Below are 25,582 nucleotides of genomic sequence, written 5' to 3'. Positions count from 1 at the left end.
ATATATAAAAGAAGACAAATTAACTCATGACCAACATGTGCCAGTAATACATTACTATGGGTAATATAATAAATGAATGTATCTTCCTTGAAAAAGTTGAAAAATAGAGGTTGGGATCTCAAGTAGAGGTTGTACATTAGCCCACCTTTCTTAATGTAGTTAAATGTATTTTTTGTGAAGCGACATAGATCACTTCATGATTCTAGCATGTACACATTTCACGAGCTTTGCAAAATATTTTGGGCTCTATTAAAAATACTTCCAAGGCATCCTCATATATAAATGTGGCATTTTGTTACCTAAAAGAACCATTTATTTTAATTTGGAAAATTTAATCTAAAGATAGTTTTCATTTCACCTTTCCTGGTTCCTTTTATATTCTGTGCCTCTGGACCATAGAAAATTTGTGGTAGACAAAATAATTAGAAAATCAGCATTTTACAAATGAGATGCCAGATGAATGAGATATGTTATTTTAAAATGCAACTTGTAACATTCACCTTTATGTGTAATATGGCCTGAAAAATTTAATCAAGTGCTTTCTATAATAAATAGAAAAGTAGTGGAAGCATAGTTGATACAACTAACACAGGACAATTTAGAAGACCTGGGCTAAAGAGGTATGCAGGTTTGTGTAGGGAGGATTGAGTAGGTGGGAATTAATTATCTTTTATAAATTAAAAAGGACAAATGCCAAAATCTGCACTTAATGAAGAATCTCTGCCTACATTTGAAAATATTTCTGTTCTGTATCATGTATATCTATAGTGGAAATGAAGTTATAAACAAAATAATAAGAAGCCTCCAAACCCATCTGTATTGAATCTCTTCTGTTATACACAGAATTTTATTTTTTACTCTATTTTATTGAAACAAGTAGAACCAAAGGTAGACTGATAAAGTACATTAGATGGTCCAGAAAAGTAGTAGACATGTATAGTCAAGAATTCAGTTCCAAAAAAAAAAAAAAAAAAAGAATTCAGTTCCTCTAGGCACAAAGTAATTCTGTCTAAAAGAGCAAAACAAGAAAGGAATCTTTTTAGAAATACATTTTTTAACATAATATGTTAAAGAGAGACTGGATTAATTGTACTATTTATTTACACATTAACTAGAACGGAAATAAAAGCCTCAAGATGGCAAAGATCGGGACTGTAAACTGACCATTTAACTCTTTATATTATTATAGTAATGAATCCAGGAGCGTTCTGGTTATTAAAGGTATATAATGCATTTCTCATTTTTAGTCATTAACCTAATTGATCTCATCTAAAACACGTAATTTCAACACTGCAGCTTCCAAAGTCACTCCCTCCCTTCATTTCTTTTTTTTTCTTACCAGTTGCTTACACTGAATTTGTTTAGGCTCACAAGCAGGTTCTCTTCTATAACTTATTTTAACTATGTATTGTTTTAAAAGTTGATGATGTGCATGTATAGTTACTTATTTTATAGGCAAAGCATGGCACAAAAGAAATACTAAACAAATATTACTGATAGCATAAGATTTCATGATTTAATGATTATATATAATGTACCTTACAACACATATACACTTAAAATTTGCGTTCTTATTTATCCTTACTGGCAGTTCAGTGCCACAGTACCAAAATGCTTTCTCAGAACACTCATTACTCTGAAATATTTTACTAATCTGTCTCTTGTATTTTCCTTTTCAATAACAGTTGATTTTCATGTAATTTTGTCAATGTCACACATAGAAAATGAATATTCACTTATTTTCTTCTTTTCTGTGTTTTGTACATAGTCCTTTCTGTTAGTGGAGATACAATATTCTTACTGAGAATGAAATAAAATCTGACTTATACAATCTGTTCATCTAAAATTTAAATCAGACAAATAAAAAGTTATTCTTTTAAAGGGATTTGTATAAAAATAGGAAGATGAATTAGAATTTCCATCTAAAAAAAAAATAGAGTAGCTTTTTCCAGTGCTCAGGTGCAAAGTATGCTATTACCTATTATTTGATATTTGCAAGTATTTGTGGTTCACAGTGAAAAATCTACATTTTCTTAAATTTCAAGTTTAAAGAAACTCTCTTCCATCACAGTGACATTAAAATTTAAAATTACTATTTTATAAGGAAATGATTGCTGTGATATATTGTATAGGCTGAGTCCTATTAAACTGTATATCACAGGGTAACAAATTAAAACATTTAGCCCTAGAAACATAACTCCTCCTCCAATTTGTTCTCATCATGTTCCTTAGCACTATGTGTTTAACCCTTATGTCTTATTTCTCATCAAACTTGCCTTTCCACAATAACACAGGATTTTTATTTCAGGTGTAGTCATAACTTCCCATTATTGTAGGGATATATACTTACTCTTGTCAGTCACCACAGAAAACAATGGCATCTCTTCTGCTCTGGGGGTCCAAAAAGCTGTTCCACTATTTGGGCCAGTCTTTGCAGTTACTCATAATAGGAACATTGCAAAATCATGTGGAATCCTAAATTTATGTCACATAAATTCTAGACTAACCACCTTTTTCCTTTTCCAATTCTTCTTTCTATTTTCCCCCACCTGCATCCATGGAATTTCCACATCATACATACTGCAATGTGCATTTATGTGGAGCCATGATCTGTTGTCTCTGGAAATATATATTGAGATCCTTTTATCACTATTCTTAGGCGTTTATGAAGACCACACCCAATTTGATCACTTTGTTCTAATTTTGATGCAAACTGGTACTAAATGTCCCTCTCCACTTTCCATTCCTCAGTTCACCCCTGGGGAATGTTCTGCATCCCTAAAGGAACATTAAGTATTATTATCAGTTAGTTTTAATTAACTTCACGTACTTGAATGATGGTATGCTAAAATGCTAGGAAAAATAATTTATATAGATCTGGTCTCTGCCTTCTAGCCATTTACATATTAAACCATGATAGAATGAGTTGTTATTTTTAATTGGCCATCAAGTATAACATTTTTCATGTAAAGCTTTATAAAAATTGTCTTCCTCCATGAAGTTTGCTTAATAATGCACACTGAAATATGGTGAACAGCTAAAAATGCTCAGAAAGTATATATTTATAATAGTTCCATTTTGGACTCCCGAGAAAGTGAAAATGACTTTGGAAGCTAACAACTGGCATCTTATAGCTAGGCTGAAATAGGCTGAACAGATATAAACAATTCTCTAGAATCTAAACAATAATCAGATAAGGCCACTCTATGCCTGTGGGGTGGAATAAGAAAAGGCAAGTTTATTCCATAACCAGGTCTAAAAGGGGACACAGACCAAGATGTTCAGCAACTACATAAATTAGCATGATTAACCACACATCTTTATAATAGCAAATCTAATTTTGTTTTAATATTTGTGCTTTGTAGGTAAAAGTTACCAACATACACATCACTGAATTGCCCCCAACCCTGACAAGCATCTAATTCAGAACCCTCTTCATAATATTTAGAACAAACCCAAATTCTCTAACAAGTCTCTCCTAACTCTTTCTTCCCTACACCCAGAGATTCATCTGGTATGTTGTCTTCTGTGCCATAGCAAACTAAATAAACACAATTTTGCTAGACTACTGGTAGGTTTCCGGGGCCCTCTGGCTGGTGATCTTTAATATTCCTTATGACTTGATTTTTATTATTTTTCTTTTATTATATATTGAAAATTACAGTTGAATTAGTAATCAAAGATTATTTTTAAACAGTCTTATTTGGCTTTATATATAAGTGAAAAAAGTTTAAATTAAAATGCTGGTGATCTGGGTCCTCTAGACACATCAAATTACATAATTTTCCATATTTGAAAGACATATTGATTAAATAAAAAGAAATAGGAAAGAAATGTTGCTATAGACTGAATGTTAATGTTTCCCCAAAGTTCATATGCTGAAACCTAATCCCCAATGTGATAATATTAGGAGGTAAGGACTTTGGAAGATCATAACTGGGATTAGTACCCTAACGAAGGAGATCGCAGAGACTCCTTAGCCCCTTCTGCTGCATGTGGACATAGAAGATGGCCAGCTATGCGCCAGAGTGAGGGTCCTCACCAGACACTGAATGTGCCTCCTCCTTGATCTTGAATTTTTGGCCCCCAAGACAGTGAGAAATAAATTTCTGTTGCTTATAAACCACCCAGTCTATGGTGTTTTTGTTATAGCAGCCTGAACCTGAGGCACGAGATAGATGGGCCCCAGGGTCAGCAACTGGATTTTGTTCTCTGTGGACAGAAACTCCAAAATATCAATAGAAGGACAATCGAGAGAAGAGGCTGGGCCCTGCCCAGATAAAAGACCACATATTCCTCATACTCGAAATCAAGGAGACCTCCCCGACTACACATGTGCAGAAAGGCTCCCTGGAGGTCAAAAAGGGAGGAGGTGCCACCCATAGTAAGTGATGTCAACTACCCATAGGCCTCTTCGCTAGAATCCATCTTGGCTAAGAGATGAGCATGCACACAGGAGGACCCTGAGATATACCAAATACAGACGCAGAACTAGGCAAAGCAAGATGACTGGTCAAAGGAAACCCAGAAGAAACGCCCCATAAAAGTGATTCAAACTACCATGATGGCATGACTCTCTGAGTCCACCCATGTGTTCATCCACATGTACTGTACTCTTTTTCCTCCTAATAAATACTTTACTTGCTTCACTACTTTCCATCTCTGTGGAAATTCATTTCTACACAGCTGAAGGGCCAGGGCCTTGTCACTGGTCACTAGTCTCTGGTGGTCTGGTGGCTAGGATTCAGCGCTCTCACTGCCATTGACTGACCTCAATCTCTAGCCAGGAACCAAAATCCTGCTTCAAGCCACTGCAGGCCAAAGCCACCCGAGATCAAACCAAGTAAGAAAGAAGACAGTTGATATTTATTGAAGGCTTACTGAATGCCATAGACTTGTCTAGTTTGGACCTCACAGAAATTAATTCTCTAGTTTATAATCAAAGCTCAAGCAGTTTCAGTAATTGTTGCAAGGTCTCACTGCAAATAAATGTTGAAATTTGGAAATAATCTCAGTTTGGGCTCTAAAATATGTTTGTCTTCAAATTTGCCTCAATAAGAACAGGAAGGAAATTAATGAAACTAATCTAATATAATTGAAAGTATTCTTAAAATTTTAATAATTTAATAACTACTAAACTAAGAATAATTAAAATATAACAAATAATTAAAAAATAATGATCTGATTGATATTTTCTCTATTAAAAAGTAAAAAGAAAAGAATGGTACTCCTGGTACTTCTCTGATCTTTTCTCATGATACTCTCTACTTTCCACTCTACCCTGGTCTCACTGATACCCTTTCTGCTTCTAGAAACATAAAAATAACACACATGTTCCTATCTCAGGGCCTTTGTACTTGTTCTTCCCAGTGAATTGTATGTACATATTTTGTTCGAATATTTAAACATATTAATTTAGTTAAAATATTATTTATTTAAATATATTTATATATAATGTAATATATTAAAGTATAAGTAATGTATTATATAATATATTCATATAAATATAACATTATAATATATTTAAATGATATATTATGTAATATTATTATATAGTATGTAATGATATAATTTAATGTGATACTATATGTGATAAAATATATATTTACATATAAATGCATTATATATATATGTTAATACACACACACACATTCACTATCCTTGACTTCCATTCTAACTTCACTCCTTATCACCGCCCTGCTTTATTTTTTTCCTACAGACTTAATACATAGCATGCTATATGTTGTATTTATTTATTTATTTATTTATTTATTGCGGTATGCGGGCCTCTCACTGTTGTGGCCTCTCCCGTTGCGGAGCACAGGCTCCAGATGTGCAGGCTCAGCGGCCATGGCTCACGGGCCCAGTCGCTCCGCGGCATGTGGGATCTTCCCGGACTCTCAACCACTGCGCCACCAGGGAAGCCCCTATATGTTGTATTTATTAATTTTGATTTTCAGTCACTCCCACCTAGAATGGATATTATAAGCGAACTGGAGTTTGTTGCTTTGGTCGTAGTGGTGATTTTGACACTTGGAGACAATCTCAGTTTGTTTTGTTAAAGTTGTCCTTTTGTGGTCACCTCTGTAACCCCAGTGCCCAAAAGAATGCCTGTTTCATAGTAGGTACTCAATACATTCTTGTTGAACAAATAAATGAAAACAGACTACAATGAGGCATATTAGAAGACTAATATGTAGAGTTAACATTTTAAGGTTCAATGTAATTTCGCATCACACACACAAATATAAACTTGAACTATAATTTATCACATATAACAAACTCAACAAAAAAATCTCTAATATTGGAAAAAGACAAGTAATAGGATTCAGAAATAAAATGCTTTGTACTCTACTCTTTTCAACTTTGTTACATATTTCAATTCATTCATTTTCATTTTGATAAATATTTATAGATCACCTGCTATATCCCAAGGACATTGCTAAATACGAAAGCGTCATGATTATAAGTCGACCATTTGTTAGTTGTGTGAACTTGGCCAAGTGACTCAACCACTATAATCTTCAGTGTTCTTATCCATAAATTGCAAGTAAAGAGAGCAGTAACTATTCATCAGGCTATTATGCTGATGCCCTAACATGAGATAACATGAGTTGAGATAATGCCAGCAAAGCATTCAGCACTGCCCGGGCTCACTGGAGTCATCCAATTTATGTTCTCATCAATTGTGAACAATAATGATGTTGATAAAGAAAACATAACAGATATGCCCCAGTGTTCATAAAGACTTAGCATATTTTAAAAAATAGAAAAAAAAAGTATAATTTTAAAAGAACAGATGGTAAGCCACGTTTGCATATAATAACATTACATTTAGAAAGTTCATCAAGGCTTTTTCAGATTTCCACTTCTCACTGATTCTGCCAAAATTACTGCTCTTCCTGCCCAAAATTTGGAAGATAATTAGGAGTTTTAACCTTCTGATATCTTCTTTCTTTTTCTTCCTTGTCAAGAATGATAATCAAGCAAGGACTCCTTTCCTTTGAATGTGATTAATACTAATGAGGTCAATTTTACTTCATTTGGCTATAGATTTTGCTGCACATTTTCTGTAACTTCAGAAAATTTTTGAAATGATTTTAAATGTAGATGCAGAGATTTGGCGTCAAATAAAGAGTTATGGAGTAGCGTTTACTTACAGTGTATTTCTAGCACCTGCATGGCCACCTGAGGGGTGGCATTGAGAGATTCATGGTCTACTCTGCAGATGACCGCCACGCCATCGTCGCTTCGGTCCACTCGGAAGTCCAGTGTGCTGCTGACCGTGAAAGTCTTGCGATTTGCATCTTCTTCCTTTAAATATTTTACATCTGAAAATAAAATATAAAATTTTAAATTCTGTGAAGTTCTCTTTCAAAATGTAACAGATTTCATTTACTCGAGACACACTGGAAGCCTCTTCTCCCGATTTTTACACAATTTTAAAAAGTAAATATTTGTTAGTTTCACATTTAATCCATTTCGTTTTGAGTAAACAGAAATAAAACTACTTCAGAAATACATTTTAAAAGTTAATTACAGAAATAAAAGGGCAGGTCACAGCACTTTTTTTTTTTATACTCCATTTGAAAAATCAGGCCATTTTACAATATTAATCTCTTTTCTTTAGATTTAAGTTTTATTAAAAGATAATCTTAATTCTCTGAACCACAAGCACAATTGAGAAGAGCAATTTCACAACAATCTGGGTATGCCTAAAAGGAAGCACAGTGTGTTTGAGCTATGATTTTAACATGAACACTGTGAGGTGAACATAATTGCTAAAGAATACCTAAGATGAGAAAGTTGTCATCTTTGGTAAAGAAGAACAGTCATGTGAACATTTTGAATATTTAAATATCTATCTACCTATCTATATATATTTTCAATGAAATTTCTATTGAGAAAAATGCTCTTCACTTAGCTGAAGAATTCATTTCAGCCTGAATGAGAATACTTTCCTCAAGATGTGAATTCACTTATCAATACTTAAACTTACTGTGCATTATTCAGATTCATCATTGAATGATGCACTTAGGGATTATTTGTTCTCTGTGGAAAAGGGATTTAATATTTTCATTTAATTTGAAATTTCTCAAGTCTAAAGTAGCTGATGAGAAGAGGGCAATTTTAATGGCTTAGAAATCAATATAACAGACTAAGGTTAAGATATCTTTTAACAAGATCTTAAATATAGTTGAGGGAGAAAGCTGTTCGAATTCTTAGCATTTCATTTCAAATGAAAAATGATACTTTTTATGAAAAGACTTCTTTTGCATAATATGCATAAAATATTTGATTCTAGCATGTATTAAATATTTTTAAAATATTTATAAATATATCAATGATAAGAAATTAATGTAAGTTCAGCTTCTCCATTGTGCTCTATGCAAAGATTTCACTTGGAAAATAATATCAAATCTTATGTATTTGATGGGTAGATATTTGCATGGTCCACTGCATTTTACTTATTTCCAGAGAAGAATGTCTTTACCTTATTGATTTTAAAAATAAATATTAGTAAAGTATAAAACTAGATAAATGTCACACATCTTATTTTGAAACTATATGTTTATGACTGTGTTCAGAAATTAGGAAAATAATTATCTAATTAAGATTTTTACCACAAAAAGATTTATGTAATTTAGGCTGTTTTGACACTAAGAAAAAATTCTAACATTTGGAAAGGTGGGAAAGAATATAAAATTCTCAACTCCATCTTTTAACTATAAATTAATCATACAGGATACAGGGCTTTCCATTAACATGTGTCTTATGAAATATCTCATTTTTGTTAACTAAAGTCATTTATGAGATTTTTGCATTTGAAAATTAGATTCAACTTCAGTTAAAAAAATATTAGAGAAAAAGATGAAATGATCTCCTTTCAGTCAAAATATGTCAGGATAGGGAGAGGGGGAAGATGGCGGAAGAGTAAGACAAGGAGATCACCTTCCTCCCCACAGATACACTAGAAATACATCTACACATGGAACAACTCCTACAGAACACCTACTAAACGCTGGCAGAAGAATTCAGACCTCCCAAAAGGCAAGAAACTCCCCACGTACCTGGGTAGGGCAAAAGAAAAAAGAATAAAGAGCCAAAAGAATAGGGATGGGACCTGCACCAGTGGGAGGGAGCTGTGAAGGAGGAAAGGTTTCCACACACTAGGAAACCCCTTCGCGGCCGGAGACTGCGGGTGGCGGAGGGGGAAAGCTTCGGAGCCACGGAGGAGAGCACAGCAACAGGGGTGCAGAGGGCAAAGTGGAGAGATTCCCGCACAGAGGATCAGGTGCCAACCAGCACTCACCAGCCCGAGAGGCTTGTCTGCTCACCCACTGGGGCGGGCAGGGCTGGGAGCTGAGGCTCACGCTTCAGAGGTCGGATCCCAGGGAGAGGACTGGGGTTGGTGGCGTGAACACAGCCTGAAGGGGTTAGTGCACCACGGCTAGCCAGGAGGGAGTCCGGGGAAAAGTCTGGAGCTGCCGAAGAGGCAAGAGACTTTTTCTTCCCTCTTTGTTTCCTAGTGCGCCACGGAACGGGATTAATAGCACTGCTTAAAGGAGCTCCAGAGGCAGGCGCAAGCCGCGGCTAACAGCGCGGACCCCAGAGACGTGCATGAGACGCTAAGGCTGCTGCTGCAGCCACCAAGAAGCCTGTGTGCGAGCACAGGTCACTCTCCACACCTACCTTCCGGGGAGCCTGTGCAGCCCGCCACTGCCAGGGTCCCGGAATCCAGGGACAACTTCCCCGGGAGAATGGACGGTGCACCTCAGGCTGGTGCAACATCACGCTGGCCTCTGCCGCTGCAGGCTCACCCTGCACTCCGTACCCCTCCCTCCCCCCGACCTGAGTGAGCCAGAGCCCCAGAATCAGCGGCTCCTTTAATCCCGTCCCGTCTGAGCGAAGAACAGACACCCTCCGGCGACCTACACGCAGAGGCGGGGCCAAATCCAAAGCTGAGCCCCTGGGAGCTGTGAGAACAAAGAAGAGAAAAGAAAATCCCTCCCAGCAGCCTCAGAAGCAGCAGATTAAAGCTCCACAATCAACATGATGTACCCTGCATCAGTGGAATACCTGAATAGACAACGAATCATCCCAAATTCGGGAGGTGGACTCTGAGAGCAAGATTTATGATTTTTTCCCCTTTTCCTCTTTTTGTGAGTGTGTATGTGTATGCTTCTGTGTGAGATTTTGTCTGTATAGCTTTGCTTTCACCATTTGTCCTAAGGTTCTATCCATCTGTTTTTTTTTTTTTTTTTTACTTTAAAAAAAATTTTGTTAATAATTATTTTTCATTTTAATAACTTTATTTTATTATATCTTATTTTATTTTATCCTCTTTCTTTCTTCCTTCCTTCCTTCCTTCCTCTCTCTCTACCTCTCTCTTTCTTTCTTTCTTTTTCTTTCTCTTTCTTTCTTTCTCTTTCTCTCTCTCCCTCTCTCTCTCTTTCTCTCTCTCTCTCTCTCTCTCTCTCTCTCTCTCTCTCTCTCTCTTTCTTTTCTTTCTACTTTTTCTCCCTTTTATTCTGAGCTGTGGGGATGAAAGGCTCTTGGTGCTGCAACCAGGGGTCAGTGCTGTGCCTCTGAGGTCAGAGAGCCAACTTCAGGACACTGGCCCACAAGAGAACTCCCAGCTCCACGTAATATCAAAAGGCGAAAATCTCCCAGAGATATCCACCTCAACACCAACACCCAGCTTCACTCAATGACCAGCAAGCTACAGTGCTGGACACCCTATGCCAAACAACTAGCAAGACAGGAACACAACCCCACCCATTAGCAGAGAGGCTGCTTAAAATCATAATAAGTCCACAGATACCCCAAAACACACCACCAGACATGGACCTGCCCACCAGAAAGACAAGATCCAGCCTCATCCACCAGAACACAGGCACTAGTCCCCTCCACCAGGAAGCCTACACAACCCACTGAAACAACTTTAGCCACTGGGGACAGACACCAAAAAGAACGGGAAATACGAACCTGCAGCCTGCAAATTGGGGACCCCAAACATAATAAGATAAGCAAAATGAGAAGACAGAAAAACACACAGCAAATGAAGGAGCAAGATAAAAACCCACCAGACCTAACAAATGAACAGGAAATATGCAGTCTACCTGAAAAAGAATTCAGAATAATGATAGTAAAGATGATCCAAAATCTTGGAAATAGAATAGAGAAAATGCAAGAAACATTTAACAAGGACCTAGAAGATCTAAAGATGAAACAAGCAACGATGAGCAACACAATAAATGAAATTTAAAATACTCTAGAAGGGATCAATAGCAGAATAACTGAGACAGAAGAATGGTAAGTGACCTGGAAGATAATATAGTGGAAATAACTACTGCAGACCAGAATAAAGAAAAAAGAATGAAAAGAACTGAGGACAGTCTCAGAGACCTCTGGGACAACATTAAATGGACCAACATTTGAATTATAGGGGTTCCAGAAGAAGAAGAGAAAAAGAAAGGGACTGAGAAAATATTTGAAGAGATTATAGTTGAAAACTTCCCTAATATGGGAAAGGAAATAGTTAATCAAGTCCAGGAAGCACAGAGAGTCCCATACAGGAAAAATCCAAGGAGAAACACGCCAAGACACATATTAATCAAACTGTCAAAAATTAAATACAAAGAAAACATATTAAAAGCAGAAAGAGAAAAACAACAAATAACACACAAGGGAATCCGCATAAGGTTAACAGCTGATCTTTCAGCAGAAACTCTGCAAGCCAGAAGGGCCTGGCAGGACATATTTAAAGTGATGAAGGAGAAAAACCTACAACCAAGATTACTCTACCCAGCAATGATCTCATTCAGATTTGATGGAGAAATTAAAGGCTTTATAGACAAGCAAAAGCTGAGAGAATTCAGCACCATGAAACCAGCTTTACAACAAATGCTAAAGGATCTTCTCTAGGCAAGAAACACAAGAGAAGGAAAAGATCTAAAATTACAAACCCAAAACAATTAAGAAAATTGGAATAGGAACATACATATCGATAATTACCTTAAATGTAAATGGATTAAATGCTCCCACCAAAAGACACAGACTGGCTGAATGGATACAAAAACAAGACCCATATATATGCTGTCTACAAGAGACCCACTTCAGACCTGGAGACACATGCAGACTGAAAGTGAGGGGATGGAAAAAGATATTCCATGCAAATGGAAACCAAAAGAAAGCTGGAATAGCAATTCTCATATCAGACAAAATAGACTTTAAAATAAAACTATTACAAGAGACAAAGAAGGACACTACATAATGATCAAGGGATTGATCCAAGAAGAAGTTATAATAATAGTAAATATTTATGCACCCAACCTAGGAGCACCTCAATACATAAGGCAAATAATAACAGCCATAAAAGGGGAAATCAACAGTAACACATTCATAGTAGGGGACTTTAACACCCCACTTTCACCAATGGACAGATCATCCAAAATGAAAATAAATAAGGAAACACAAGCGTTAAATGATACATTAAACAAGATGGACTTAATTGGTATTTATAGGACCTTCCATCCAAAAACAACAGAATACACATTCTTCTCAAGTGCTTATGGAACATTCTCCAGGACAGATCACATCTTGGGTCACAAATCAAGACTTGGTAAATTTAAGAAAATTGAAATTGTATCAGGTATCTTTTCCGACCACAACGCTATGAGACTAGATATCAATTACAGGAAAAGATCTGTAAAAAATACAAACACATGGAGGCTAAACAATATACTATTAGTAACGAAGTGATCACTGAAGAAATCAAAGAGGAAATCAAAAAATACGTAGAAACAAATGACAATGGAGACACGACGACCCAAAACCTATGGGATGGAGCAAAAGCAGTTCTAAGAGGGAAGTTTATAGCAATACAATCCTACCTTAAGAAACAGGAAACATTTCGAATAAACAACCTAACATTGCACCTAAAGCAATTAGAGAAAGAAGAACAAAAAAACCCCAAAGCTAGCAGAAGGAAATAAATCATAAAAATCAGATCAGATATAAATGAAAAAGAAATGAAGGAAACAATAGCAAAGATCAATAAAACTAAAAGCTGGTTCTTTAAGAATATAAACAAAATTGATAAACCGTAAGCCAGACTCATCAAGAAAAAAAGGGAGAAGACTCAAATCAATAGAATTAGAAATGAAAAAGGACAAGTTACAACTGACACTGCAGAAATACAAAAGATCATGAGAGATTACTATAAGCAACTCTATGCTAATAAAATGGACAACCTGGAAGAAATGGACAAATTCTTAGAAATACACAACTGCCAAGAGTGAAGCAGGAAGAAATAGAAAATATGACAGGCCAATCACAAGCACTGAAATTGAAACTGTGATTAAAAATCTTCCAACAAGCAAAAGCCCAGCACCAGATGGCTTCACAGGCAAATTCTATCAAACATTTAGAGAAGAGCTAACACCTATCCTTTGCAAACTCTTCCAAAATATAGCAGAGGGAGGAACACCCCCAAACTCATTCTACGAGGCCACCATCACCCTGATTCCAAAACCAGACAAGGATTTCACAAAGAAAGAAAACTATAGGCCAATATCACTGAGGAACATAGATGCAAAAATCCTCAACAAAATACTAGCAAACAGAATCCAACAGCACATTTAAAGGATCATACAACATGATCAAGTGGGGTTTATTCCAGGAATGCTAGGATTCTTCAATATATGCAAATCAATCAATGTGATAAACCATATTAACAAATTGAAGGAGAAAAACCACATGGTCATCTCAATAGATGCAGAAAAAGCTTTCGACAAAATTCAACACCCATTTATGATAAAAACCCTGCAGAAAGTAGGCATAGAGGGAACTTTCCTCAACATAATAAAGGCCATATATGACAAACCCACAGCCAACATTGTCCTCAATGGTGAAAAACTGAAACCATTTCCATTAAGATCAGGAACAAGACAAGGTTGCCCACTCTCACCACTCTTACTCAACATAGTTTTGGAAGTTTTAGCCACAGAAATCAGAGAAGAAAAATAAAAGGAATCCAAATCAGAAAAGAAGAAGTAAAGCTGTCACTGTTTGCAGATGACATGATACTATACATAGAGAATCCTAAAGATGCTACCAGAAAACTACTAGAGCTAATCAATGAATTTGGTAAAGTAGCAGGATACAAAATGAATGCACAGAAATGTCTGGCATTCCTATACACTAATGATGAAAAATCTGAAAGTGAAATCAAGAAAACACTCCCATTTACCACTGCAACAAAAAGAATAAAATATCTAGGAATAAACCTATCTAAGGAGACAAAAGACCTGTATGCAGAAAATTATAAGACACTGATGAGAGAAATTAAAAATGATACAAATAGATGGAGAGATATACCATGTTCTTGGATTGGAAGAATCAACATTGTGAAAATGACTCTACTACCCAAAGCAATCTACAAATTCAAAGCAATCCCTATCAAACTACCACTGGCATTTTTCACAGAACTAGAACAAAAAAATTCACAATTTGTATGGAAACACAAAAGACCCCGAACAGCCAAAGCAATCTTGAGAACGAAAAATGGAGCTGGAGGAATCAGGCTCCCTGACTTCAGACTATACTACAAAGCTACAGTAATCAAGACAGTATGGTACTGGCACAAAAAGAGAACGATAGATCAATGGAACAGGATAGAAAGCCCAGAGATAAACCCACGCACATATGGACACCTTATCTTTGATAAAGGTGGCAGGAATGTACAGTGGAGAAAGGACAGCCTCTTCAATAAGTGGTGCTGGGAAAACTGGACAGGTACATGTAAAAGAATGAGATTAGAACACTCCTTAACACCATACACAAAAATAAACTCAAAATGGATTAAAGACCTAAATGTAAGGCCAGAAACTATCAAACTCTTAGAAGAAAACAAAGGTCAAACACTCTATGACATAAATCACAGCAAGATCCTTTTTGACCCACCTCCTAGAGAAATGGAAATAAAAACAAAAATAAACAAATGGGACCTAATGAAACTTCAAATCTTTTGCACAGCAAAGGAAACCATAAACAAGATGAAAAGACAACCCTCAGAATGGGAGAAAATATTTGCAAATGAAGCAACTGACAAAGGATTAATCTCCAAAATTTACAAGCAGCTCATGCAGCTCAGTAACAAAAGTACAAACAACCCAATCCAAAAATGGGCAGAAGATCTAGATAGAGATTTCTCCAAAGATATACAGACTGCCAACAAACACATGAAAGCATGCTCAACATCATTAATCATTAGAGAAATGCAAATCAAAACTACAATGAGATATCATCTCACACCGGTCAGAATGGCCATCATCCACAAATCTAGAAACAATAAATGTTGGAGAGGGTGTGGAGAAAAGGGAACACTCTTGCACTGCTGGTGGGAATGTGAATTGGTACAGCCACTATGGAGAACAGTATGGAGGTTCCTTAAAAAACTACAAATAGAACTACCATATGACCCAGCAATCCCACTACTGGGCATATACCCTGTGAAAACCATAATGCAGAAAGAGTCATGTAGCAAAATGTTCATTGCAGCTCTGTTTACAATAGCCAGGAGATGGATGCAAACTAAGTGTCCATCATTGGATGAATGGATAAAGAAGATGTGGCACATATATACAATGGAATATTACTCAGCCATAAAAAGAAACGAAATTGAGTTATTTGTAGTGAGGTGGGTGGACCTAGAGTCTGTCATACAGAATGAAATCAGAAAGAGAAAGACAAATACCATATACTAACGTATATATGGAATCTAAGAAAAGAAAAATGTCATCTAAGAAAAAAAAAAGTCATGAAGAACCTAGGGGTAAGACAGGAATAAAGACACAGACCTACTAGAGAATGGACTTGAGGATATGGGGAGGGGGAAGGGTAAGCTGTGACAAAGTGAGAGAGTGGCATGGACATATATACACTACCACACGTAAAATAGATAGCTAGTGGGAAGCAGCCGCATAGCACAGGGAGATCAGCTCAGTGCTTTGTGACCACCTTGAGGGGTGGGATAGGGAGGGTGGGAGGGAGGGAGATGCAAGAGGGAAGAGATATGGGAACATATGTATATGTATAACTGATTCACTTTGTTATAAAGCAGAAACTAACACACCATTGTAAACCAATTATACTCCAATAAAGATGTAAAAAAAAATTTTTTTTAAAAATCACAGCTCCACCATCTGTGTTGTTCCAGGACAGGGGATGCTACAAGGTCAAGTGAAAAAAAAAAAAAAAAAAAAAAAAAAGTCAGGATAATATAGATGCATTTATATTTCTTTGCTATATTAAAAAAAAATGAGGCTCTCTTACTTTTCAATGTCTCATATATTTATACAAAATGTTTCCTCATTTTTATAGTTTATATCCTTTCCTATAAATCTATGTCCAGTGTTTTCTTATTCATAGCTCTAATCAGTGGCAGTATAAGAAAATTTAGATCTCTTGACAAACCACTTTTATAATTATATTATACAATATATAAGAAATTATTCCAAGATATCACTGCTAATTGTTTAATTTTAATAACAGCTGCATTTCAAGAACCCACACATCTGCTTCCTTTAGCTGTTTCCTTTACAAAAGTATCATTTTATGTAATATTAATTTGACACATAAAATCTGAGAGCAATTGTATATAACATATTAATAATCATCATTCAAATGAAATAAACAAAAGTATAATTTGTTGCTTTTAATATTAGCTTATGTGACAGCTTATAGGGTCACTAGAAGGCATAAGATGAACAGGAAAAAGCACTGAAAAGAGCCAATCATAGTATCTTTCCCCACATTTTATGCTGACCTCCTCCCCCCCAAACAGGAAATAGTACTTAAAATTTATTTTTATTTTTCTTTCTAGCTTTATAAAATAATTGATGCACTCCACAGTTACAGAACCAACAGAAATTTCTTTATATTGCATAGCTGATTCCCTGTTCTGTCTTGTTTTAGAGAGTTTCCATTTTTTTCTTCTTTGGCAAGTCACACCATTACTTCATCACATTGTGATCTAGAGCAGTGTTCCTCAAAATGGAATGTTCATCTGAATCACCTTTACATCTTGTTAAAATGCAGATTCTGATTCAATAGTTGTGCGGTAGAGCCTGTAGGTCTGCTGCTGGCCCAAAGACATATTTTGAAGAGCAAGGGTATAATGTATACATCGACACCATAGGTGATATGACCAAAAGTGAGTGAATATTGGGATTAACTTTACTCAACTTTCTCTCTCCCTTTTTATTGCCACTCTCCATAAGCTTACATTCTACTTTTACTGTTTCCACATATATTTCTTCCTTTCATTTACATTTTTCAAAATACTCATGTCATGTATTATATAATGTGTTGGTACAATGGTCGGCAAAAACAAAAGGTATGAGCAAACAATAAACAGAGGAATTTGTAAAATTACATTCATCATAATCCTTGAAGTCACTCCTCTATCTTTTTCCAAAGGAGATTCTGGACATTTAAGAGATTGCTCTTAAGTAATCAGAACTGTGGTTGCTTCTGGTGGGTGGTTGCAAAAGGTCTCATTATACTACTGTGTTTACATTGCATGTGTTAGAAATTTTCTGTAATAAAAATGTTTCTAAACATCTGCCTGGGAAAATTCCTCAAGTATGCTTCTCAACAAAAGTTATTTTCCTGAACATTTCTTGGTGAAGTCTCAAAGTAAAGATTTTATATCAATTTTTATATTATGTAACTTTATCAGACAAAATGTATAAAAGCAATCTGTTTATATTTGGGATTTTAGATCTTTTATCTCACTGAGAGCTAAGGTATGAAGAAAAATGGCAGCTATAATTGTGAGTTAGATTGCTGGAGCCCCCCAAATTAACACATTTAAAAACCAGAGTTTGGGATTAAAGTATACATACTATACTATATGTAAAATAGATAACTAACAAGGACCTACTGTATAGCACAGGGAAATATATTCAATATCTTATAATAATGGAAAAGAATGTTAAAAAAGTATATATTTATCTTTATATATGTATAACTGAATCACTTTGCTGTACACCTGAAACTAACACTACATTGTAAGTCAACTATATTTCAATAAAAAATTTTAAATTAAATAAATAAATAAAAACCCTAAGTTAACTACAGAACAAAGCAAAGAGTTATCTGGACGTTTTTACATCCAAATCTTTTCATAAAATATCAGATCTCAGGAGATATCTCTATATCCATCTTTCCAGATTTATAATATTAGGTTTACCTGCCTCTATATCTGTAGTTTCTGGACACCTTTGTACTGGACTTTTAGAAGGAAAATCCTTTAAGTTGAGGTCTCTTCAGAAGTTACCTTGTCTCCACAATGGTTCTAATCACCTTGAGCAGTGTAATCTGAACTTTTGTGACATTTTTCCTTTCTGCACTTAGGTGATTTTGATCCCTTTTGAACAGATCCAGAATGAAGATACTCCCATTTTTATAAAGGCAAATCTTGTCCTGTGTCCTTGGTAGCCCTCTCTATCAGACCTGCACCTAAAGAGGGCCAGTTTCCTTTAATCCATTGCAAAGCCTATACTCCACACTGGGAACAAGGCAGGGATTTATTTATTTTTATTTTTTTAAATTTTTATTTATTTTATTTATTTATTTTTAGCTGTGTTGGGTCTTCGTTGCCATGCGTGGGCTTTTTCTAGTTGCGGCAAGCGGGGCCTACTCTTCGTTGAGGTGGTCAGGCTTCTTACTGCGGTGACTTCTCTTGTTGCAGAGCACCGGCTCTAGGTGCATGGGCTTCAGTAGTTGCAACACGTGGGCTCAGTAGTTGTGGCTTGTGGCTCTAAAGTGCAGGCTCAGTAGTTGTGGCGCACGGACTTACTTGCTCCGCGGCATGTGGGATCTTTTGGACTAGGGCTCGAAATCATGTCCCCTGCACTGGTAGGCAGATTCTTAACCACTGCGCCACCAGGGAAGTCCCACGGCAGGGATTTAAATACAGCTTCTGCCTTGTTGCCAGTACTAGAAGGATCATACCTTCTCATAATTTGGAGATATCTCTTGGGAATTATGTAGGATATTATGTGACTTCTCCTGAACTACTTGGGCCTTTAAATCTCTGACCAAGAGCAAAGCTACAGGGTCTCTGTGTATACACCAGACGTCACTGCTTATATAGAACATGAACTCTGCTACTATTTTCAGAGTTTGGGTTTGTAAGTGATTTTGAAGAATCAGATGACAGTTTCAACAGGAGTATTCAAGAAATTTATTCTCAATCCATAGCACTGTTATTAATGGTACTTTAATTGTTTTACACCATTGTTAGTAAGCTGAATGCAGGTCCTCTTGCCATACAGAAGAGAATATGTGAGCATTAAATGAGATAACTTGGCTTTATTGCCAAAAATTTGGAGTGGACATATTGGACAAATGGATATGTTACATAATTCTTGTTTAAAAGAAGTTTTATAGATCAAAATTTCTAAAAGTAAATGCATCATTTTTAGAAGATAACCAGCTTTCCCATCATTTAAAAAGACTGACATAAAGTAACTATGTCTAGTTAACTTAGTAACCTAGACATATTTTAAAACCAGTTTGTCTTGAAGGGATTGTTGGGAAATTTTTTTTCTTAAGCTTAAGAGTACTACAGGATTTTATTTTTTTAACTTCATTATTGGAGTATAATTGCTTTACAATGGTGTGTTAGTTTCTGTTGTATAACAAAGTGAATCAGCTATACATAGACATACATCCCCATATCTCCTCCCTCTTGCATCTCCCTCCAAACCTCCCTATCCCACCCCTCTAGGTGGACACAAAGCACCACAGAGCTGATCTCCCTGTGCTATGCAGCTGCTTCCCACTAGCTATCTATTGTATATTTGGTAGTGTATATATGTCCATGCCACTCTCACTTTGTCCCAGCTTACCCTTCCCCCTCCCCGTGTCCTCAAGTCCATTCTCTATGTCTGAGTCTGTCACCTGTCCTGCCCCTAGGTTCTTCAGAAGCATTTTTTATTTTTTTTAGATTCCATATATATGTGTTAGCATACGGTATTTTTTTTTTCTCTTTCTGACTTACTTCACTCTGTAAGACAGTCTCTAGGTCCATCCACCAAACTACAAATAACTCAATTTCGTTTCTTTTTATGGCTGAGGAATATTCCATTGTGCATATCTGCCACATCTTCTTTATCCATTCATATATCAATGGACACTTAGCTTGCTTCCATGTCCTGGCTATAGTAAATAGAGCCGCAATGAACATCGTGGTACATGACGCTTTTTGAGGTATGGTTTTCTCAGGGTATATGCCCACTAGTGGGATTATTGGGTCATATGGTAGTTCTATTTGTGGTTTTTTGAGGAACCTTCATGATGTTCTCCATAGTGGCTGTATCAATTTACATTCCCACCAGCAGTGCAAGAGGGTTCCCTCTTCTCCACACCCTTTCTAGCATTTAGTGTTTATAGATTTTTTTGATGATGGCCATTTTGACCGGTGTGAGGTGATACCTCATTGTAGTTTTGATTTGCATTTCTCTAATGATTCGTGATGTTGAGCATCCTTTCATGTGTTTGTTGGCAATCTGTATATCTTCTTTGGAGAAATGTCTAGGTCTTCTGCCCATTTTTGGATTGGGTTGTTTGGTTTTTTTTGATATTGAGCTGCATGAGCTGCTTGTATATTTTGGAGATTAATCCTTTGTCAGTTGCTTTGTTTGCAAATATTTTCTCCCATTCTGAGGGTTGTCTTTTCATCTTGTTTATGGTTTCCTTTGCTGTGCAAAAGCTTTTGACTTTCATTAGGTCCCATTTGTTTATTTTTGTTTTTATTTCCATTTCTCTAGGAGGTGGGTCAAAAAGGTTATTGCTGTGATTTATGTCATAGAGTGTTCTGCCTATGTTTTCCTCTAAGAGTTTTATAGTGTCTGGCCTTACATTTAGGTCTTTAATCTATTTTGAGTTTATTTTTGTATATGGTGTCAGGGAGTGTTCTAATTTCATTCCTTTACATGTAGCTATCCAGTTTCCCAGCACCACTTATTGAAGAGGCTGCCTTTCATCCATTGTATATTCTTGCCTCCTCTATCAACGATAAGGTGACCATATGTGTATGGGTTTATCTCTGGGATTTCTATCCTGTCCCATTGATCTATATTTCTGTTTTTCTGCCAGTACCATACTGTCTTGATTACTGTCGCTTTGTATTATAGTCTGAAGTCAGGGAGCCTTATTCCTCCAGCTCTGTTTTTCTTTCTCAAGATTGCTTTAGTTATTCGGGGTCTTTTGTGTTTCCATACAAATTGTGAAATTTTTTGTTCTAGTTCTGTGAAAAATGCCAGTGGTAGTATGAGAGGGATTGCACTGAATCTGTAGATTGCTTTGGGTAGTATAGTCATTTTCACAATGTTGATTCTTCCAATCCAAGAACATTGTATATCTCTTCATCTGTTTGTATTGTCTTTAATTTCTTTCATCAGTGTCATAGTTTTCTGCATACAGGTCTTTCATATCCTTAGGAATGTTTATTCCTAGGTATTTTATTCTTTTTGTTGCAATGGTAAATGGGAGTGTTTCCTTAATTTCTCTTTCTGATTTTTCATCATTACTTTATAGGAATGCAAGAGATTTCTGTGCATTAATTTTGTATCCTGCTACTTTACTAAATTCATTGATTAGCGCTAGTACTTTTCTGGTAGCCTTTTTAGGATTCTCTATGTGTAGTATCATGTCATCTACAAACAGTGACAGCTTTACTTCTTCTTTTCCGATTTGGATTACTTTTATTTCTTTTTCTTTTCTGATTGCTATGGCTAAAATTTCCAAACTATGTTGAATAACAGTGGTGAGAATGGACAACCTTGTCTTGTTCCTGATCTTAGAGGAAATGGTTTCAGTTTTTCACCATTGAGAATGATGTTGGCTGTGGGTTTGTCATACATGGCCTTTATTATGTTGAGATAACTTCCCTTTATGCCTACTTTCTGGGGAGTTTTATCATAAATGGGTGCATCTATTGAGATGAGCATATGGTTTTTCTTGATCAGTTTGTTAATATGGTTTATCACATTGAATGATTTACATATATTGAAGAATCCTTGCATTCCTGGGATAAACCCCACTTGATCATGGTGTATGATCCTTTTACTGTGCTGTTGGATTCTGTTTGCTAGTATTTTGTTGTGGATATTTGCATCTATGTTCATCAGTGATATTGGTCTGTAGTTTGTGTGTGTGTGTGTGTGTGTGGCATCTTTGTCTGGTTTTGGTATCAGTGTGATGGTGGCCTCATAGAATGAGTTTGGGAGTATTCCTCTCTGCTATATTTTGGAAGAGTTTGAGAAGGATAGGTGTTAGCTCTTCTCTAAATGTGTGACAGAATTCGCCTATGAAGCCATCTGGTCCTGGGCTTTTGTTTGTTGGAAGATTTTTAATCACAGCTTCAATCAGTGCTTTTGACTGGTCTGTTTTTTTTATTTTGTATTTCTTTTGGTTCAGTCTCGGAAGGTTGTGCTTTTCTAAGAAAATGTCCATTTCTTCCAGGTTGTCCACTTTATTGGCATATAGTTGCCTGTAGTAATCTCTCATGATTCTTTGTATTTCTGCAGTGTCAGTTGTTACTTCTCCTTTTTCATTTCTATTGATTTGTCTTCTCCCCTTTTTTCTTGATGAGTCTGGTTAAGTGTTTATCAATTTTGTTTAGTCTGGCTAAGTGTTTATCAATTTTATTTATCTTCTCAAAGAACCAGCTTTTAGTTTTATTGATCTTTGTTATCTTTTCCTTCATTTCTTTTTCATTTATTTCAGATCTGATCTTTATGATTTCTTTCCTTCTGCTAATTTTGGTTTTTTTTGTTTTTGTTGTTGTTGTTTTTTTCTTCTTTCTCTAAGTGCTTTAGCTGTAAGGTTAGGTTGTTTATTTGAGATGTCCCTTGTTTCTTGAGGTAGGATTGTATTACTATAAACTTCCCTCTTAGAACTGCTTTTACTGCATCCCTTAGATTTTGGATCATTGTGTTTCCATTGTCATTTGTTTTTATGTATTTCTTGATTTCCTCTTTGATTTCTTCAGTGATCTCTTGGTTATTTAGTTGTGTATTGTTTAGCCTCCATGTGTCTGTATTTTTTACATATTTTTTCCTGTAATTGATATCTAGTCTCATAGCGTTGTGGTCAGAAAAGATACTTGATACAATTTCAATTTTCTTAAATTTACCAAGGCTTGATTTGTGACCCAAGATGTGATCTATCCTGGAGAATGTTCCATGAGCACTGGAGAATAAAGTGTAATCTGCTGTTTTTGGATGGACTGTCCTATAAATATCAATTATGTCCATCTTGTTTAATGTATCATTTAAAGCTTGTGTTTCTTTATTTTCATTTTGGATGATCTGTCCATTTTTGAAAGTGGGGTGTTAAAGTCCCCTAATATGATTGTGTTACTGTCGATTTCCCCTTTTATGGCTGTTAGCATTTGCCTTATGGACTGAGGTACTCCTATGCTGGGGGCATAAATATTTACAATTGTTATACCTTCTTCTTGGATAGATCCCTTGATCATTATGTAGTGTCCTTCTTTGTCTCTTGTAATAGTCTTTATTTTAAAGTCCATTTTGTCTGATACGAGAATTGCTACTCCAGCTTTCTTTTGATTTCCATTTGCATATCTTTTTCCATCCCATCACTTTCAGTCTGTATGTGTCCCTAGGTCTGAAGTGGGTCTCTTGTAGATAGCATATGTATGGGTCTTGCTTTTGTATCCATTCAGCCAGTCTGTGTCTTTTGGATGGAGCATTTAATCCATTTACATTTAGAGTAGCTATCAATATGTATGCTCTTATTACCATTTTCTTAATTGTTTTGAGTTTTGTTATTGTAAGTATTTTCCTTCTCTTGTGTTTCCTGCTTAGAGAAGTTCCTTTAGCATTTGTTGTAAAGCTCATTTTGTGGTGCTGAATTCTCTTCATTTTTGCTTATCTGTAAAGCTTTTAATTTCTCTTTCGAATCTGAAAGAGATCCTTGTGGGTAGAGTAATCTTGGTTGTAGGTTTTTCCCTTTCCTCACTTTAAATATGTCCTACCACTCCCTTCTAGCTTGCAGAGCTTCTGCTGAAAGATCAGGTGTACCTTATGAGGTTTCCCTTGTATGTTAAGTGTTGCTTTTTCCTTGCTGCTTTTAATATTTTTTTTCATATTTAATTCTTCATAGTTTGTTTAATATGTGTCTTGGCATGTTTCTCCTTGGATTTATCCTGTATGGGACTCTCTGTGCTTCCTGGACTTGATTGACTGTTTCCTTACCCATATTAAGGAAGTTTTCAACTATAACCTCTTCAAATATTTTCTCAGTCCCTTTTTATTTCTCTTCTTCTTCTGGGACCCCTATAATTCGAATGTTGGTGTGTTTCATGTTGTCCAGAGGTCTCTGAGACTGTCCTCAATTCCTTTTATTCTTTTTTCTTTATTCTTCTCTGTGGTAGTTATTTCCACTCTTTTATCTTCCAGGTCATTTTTCCATTCTTCTGCCTCAGTTATTCTGCTATTGATTCCTTCTAGAGAATTTTTAATTTAATTTATTGTGTTGTTCTCATTGTTTGTTTGCTCTTTAGTTCTTCTAGGTCCTTGGTAAATGTTTCTTGTATTTTCTCCATTCTATTTCCAAGATTTTGGACCATCTTTACTATCAGTACTCTGAATTCTTTTTCAGGTAGACTGCTTATTTCCTCTTCATTTGTTTGATCTGGCAGGTTTTTACCTTGCTCCTTCATCTGCTGTGAATTTCTTTGTCTTCTCATTTTGCTTAACTTACTGTGTTTGGGGATCTCCATTTTGCAGGCTGCAGGTTTGTAGTTCCCATTGTTTTTGGTGTCTGCTCCCAGTGGGTAAGGTTGGTTCAGTGGGTTGTATAGGCTTCCTGGTAGAGGGGAATGGTGCCTGTGTTCTGGTGTATGAGGCTGGATCTTGTCTTTCTGGTGGGCAGGACCACCTCTGGTGGTGTGTTTTGGGATGTCTGTGAACTTATTTTGATTTTAGGCAGCCTCTCTGCTAATGGGTGGTTTTGTGTTCCTGTCTTGCTAGTTGTTTGGTGTAGGGTGTCCAGCACTGGAGCTTGCTGGTCATTGAGTGGAGCTGTGTCTTAGAGTTGAGATAGAGATCTCTGTGAGAGCTTTCGCTGTTTGATATTACATGGGGTCGGGAGGTTTCTGGTGGAACAATGTTCTGAACTTGGCTCTCCCACCTCAGAGACTCAGGTCCGACACCCAGCCAGAGCACCAAGACCCTGTCAGCCATACAGCTCAGAAGAAAAGGGAGAAAAAGAAAGAAAGAAAGAAAATAAATAAGTAAATAAAATAAAGCTATTAAAATAGAAAAAAATTATTAAAAATAAAAAAAAAATAAAAAAAGAGAGAAGGAAAGAAAAGAGCAACCAAACCAAAAACCAAATCCACCAATCATAACAAGTGCTGAAACTATACTAGAAAAAAACAAATAAACAAACAAACAAAAAAAGGACAGTCAGAATCCTAGGACAAATGGCAAAAGAAAAGTTATACAGACAAAATCACACAAAGAAGCATACACATACA

The 25,582-nt window shown here is 36.1% G+C and overlaps 1 protein-coding gene across 1 annotated transcript in view; it reads right to left on the bottom strand.

Annotated features, from left to right (window-relative positions):
- CADM2 (cell adhesion molecule 2) overlaps window positions 1–25,582 on the bottom strand; it is a 166,736-nt gene that overhangs the window by 119,527 nt on the left and 21,627 nt on the right. Inside the window, exon 3 of the mRNA XM_027102693.1 lies at window positions 7,161–7,331. Coding sequence (XP_026958494.1) covers window positions 7,161–7,331 — 171 coding nt within the window. The remainder of the gene's footprint in view (window positions 1–7,160; window positions 7,332–25,582) is intronic.

This window comes from Aethalodelphis obliquidens, unplaced genomic scaffold (genome assembly GCF_003676395.1).
Source record: "Aethalodelphis obliquidens isolate GAN/ISIS:26980383/991018 unplaced genomic scaffold, ASM367639v1 scaffold1, whole genome shotgun sequence".
Taxonomy (NCBI): Eukaryota; Metazoa; Chordata; class Mammalia; order Artiodactyla; family Delphinidae; genus Aethalodelphis; species Aethalodelphis obliquidens.
Note: the sequence above shows the minus strand (reverse complement) of the source record. Positions and strands in the feature narration are given on the sequence as shown.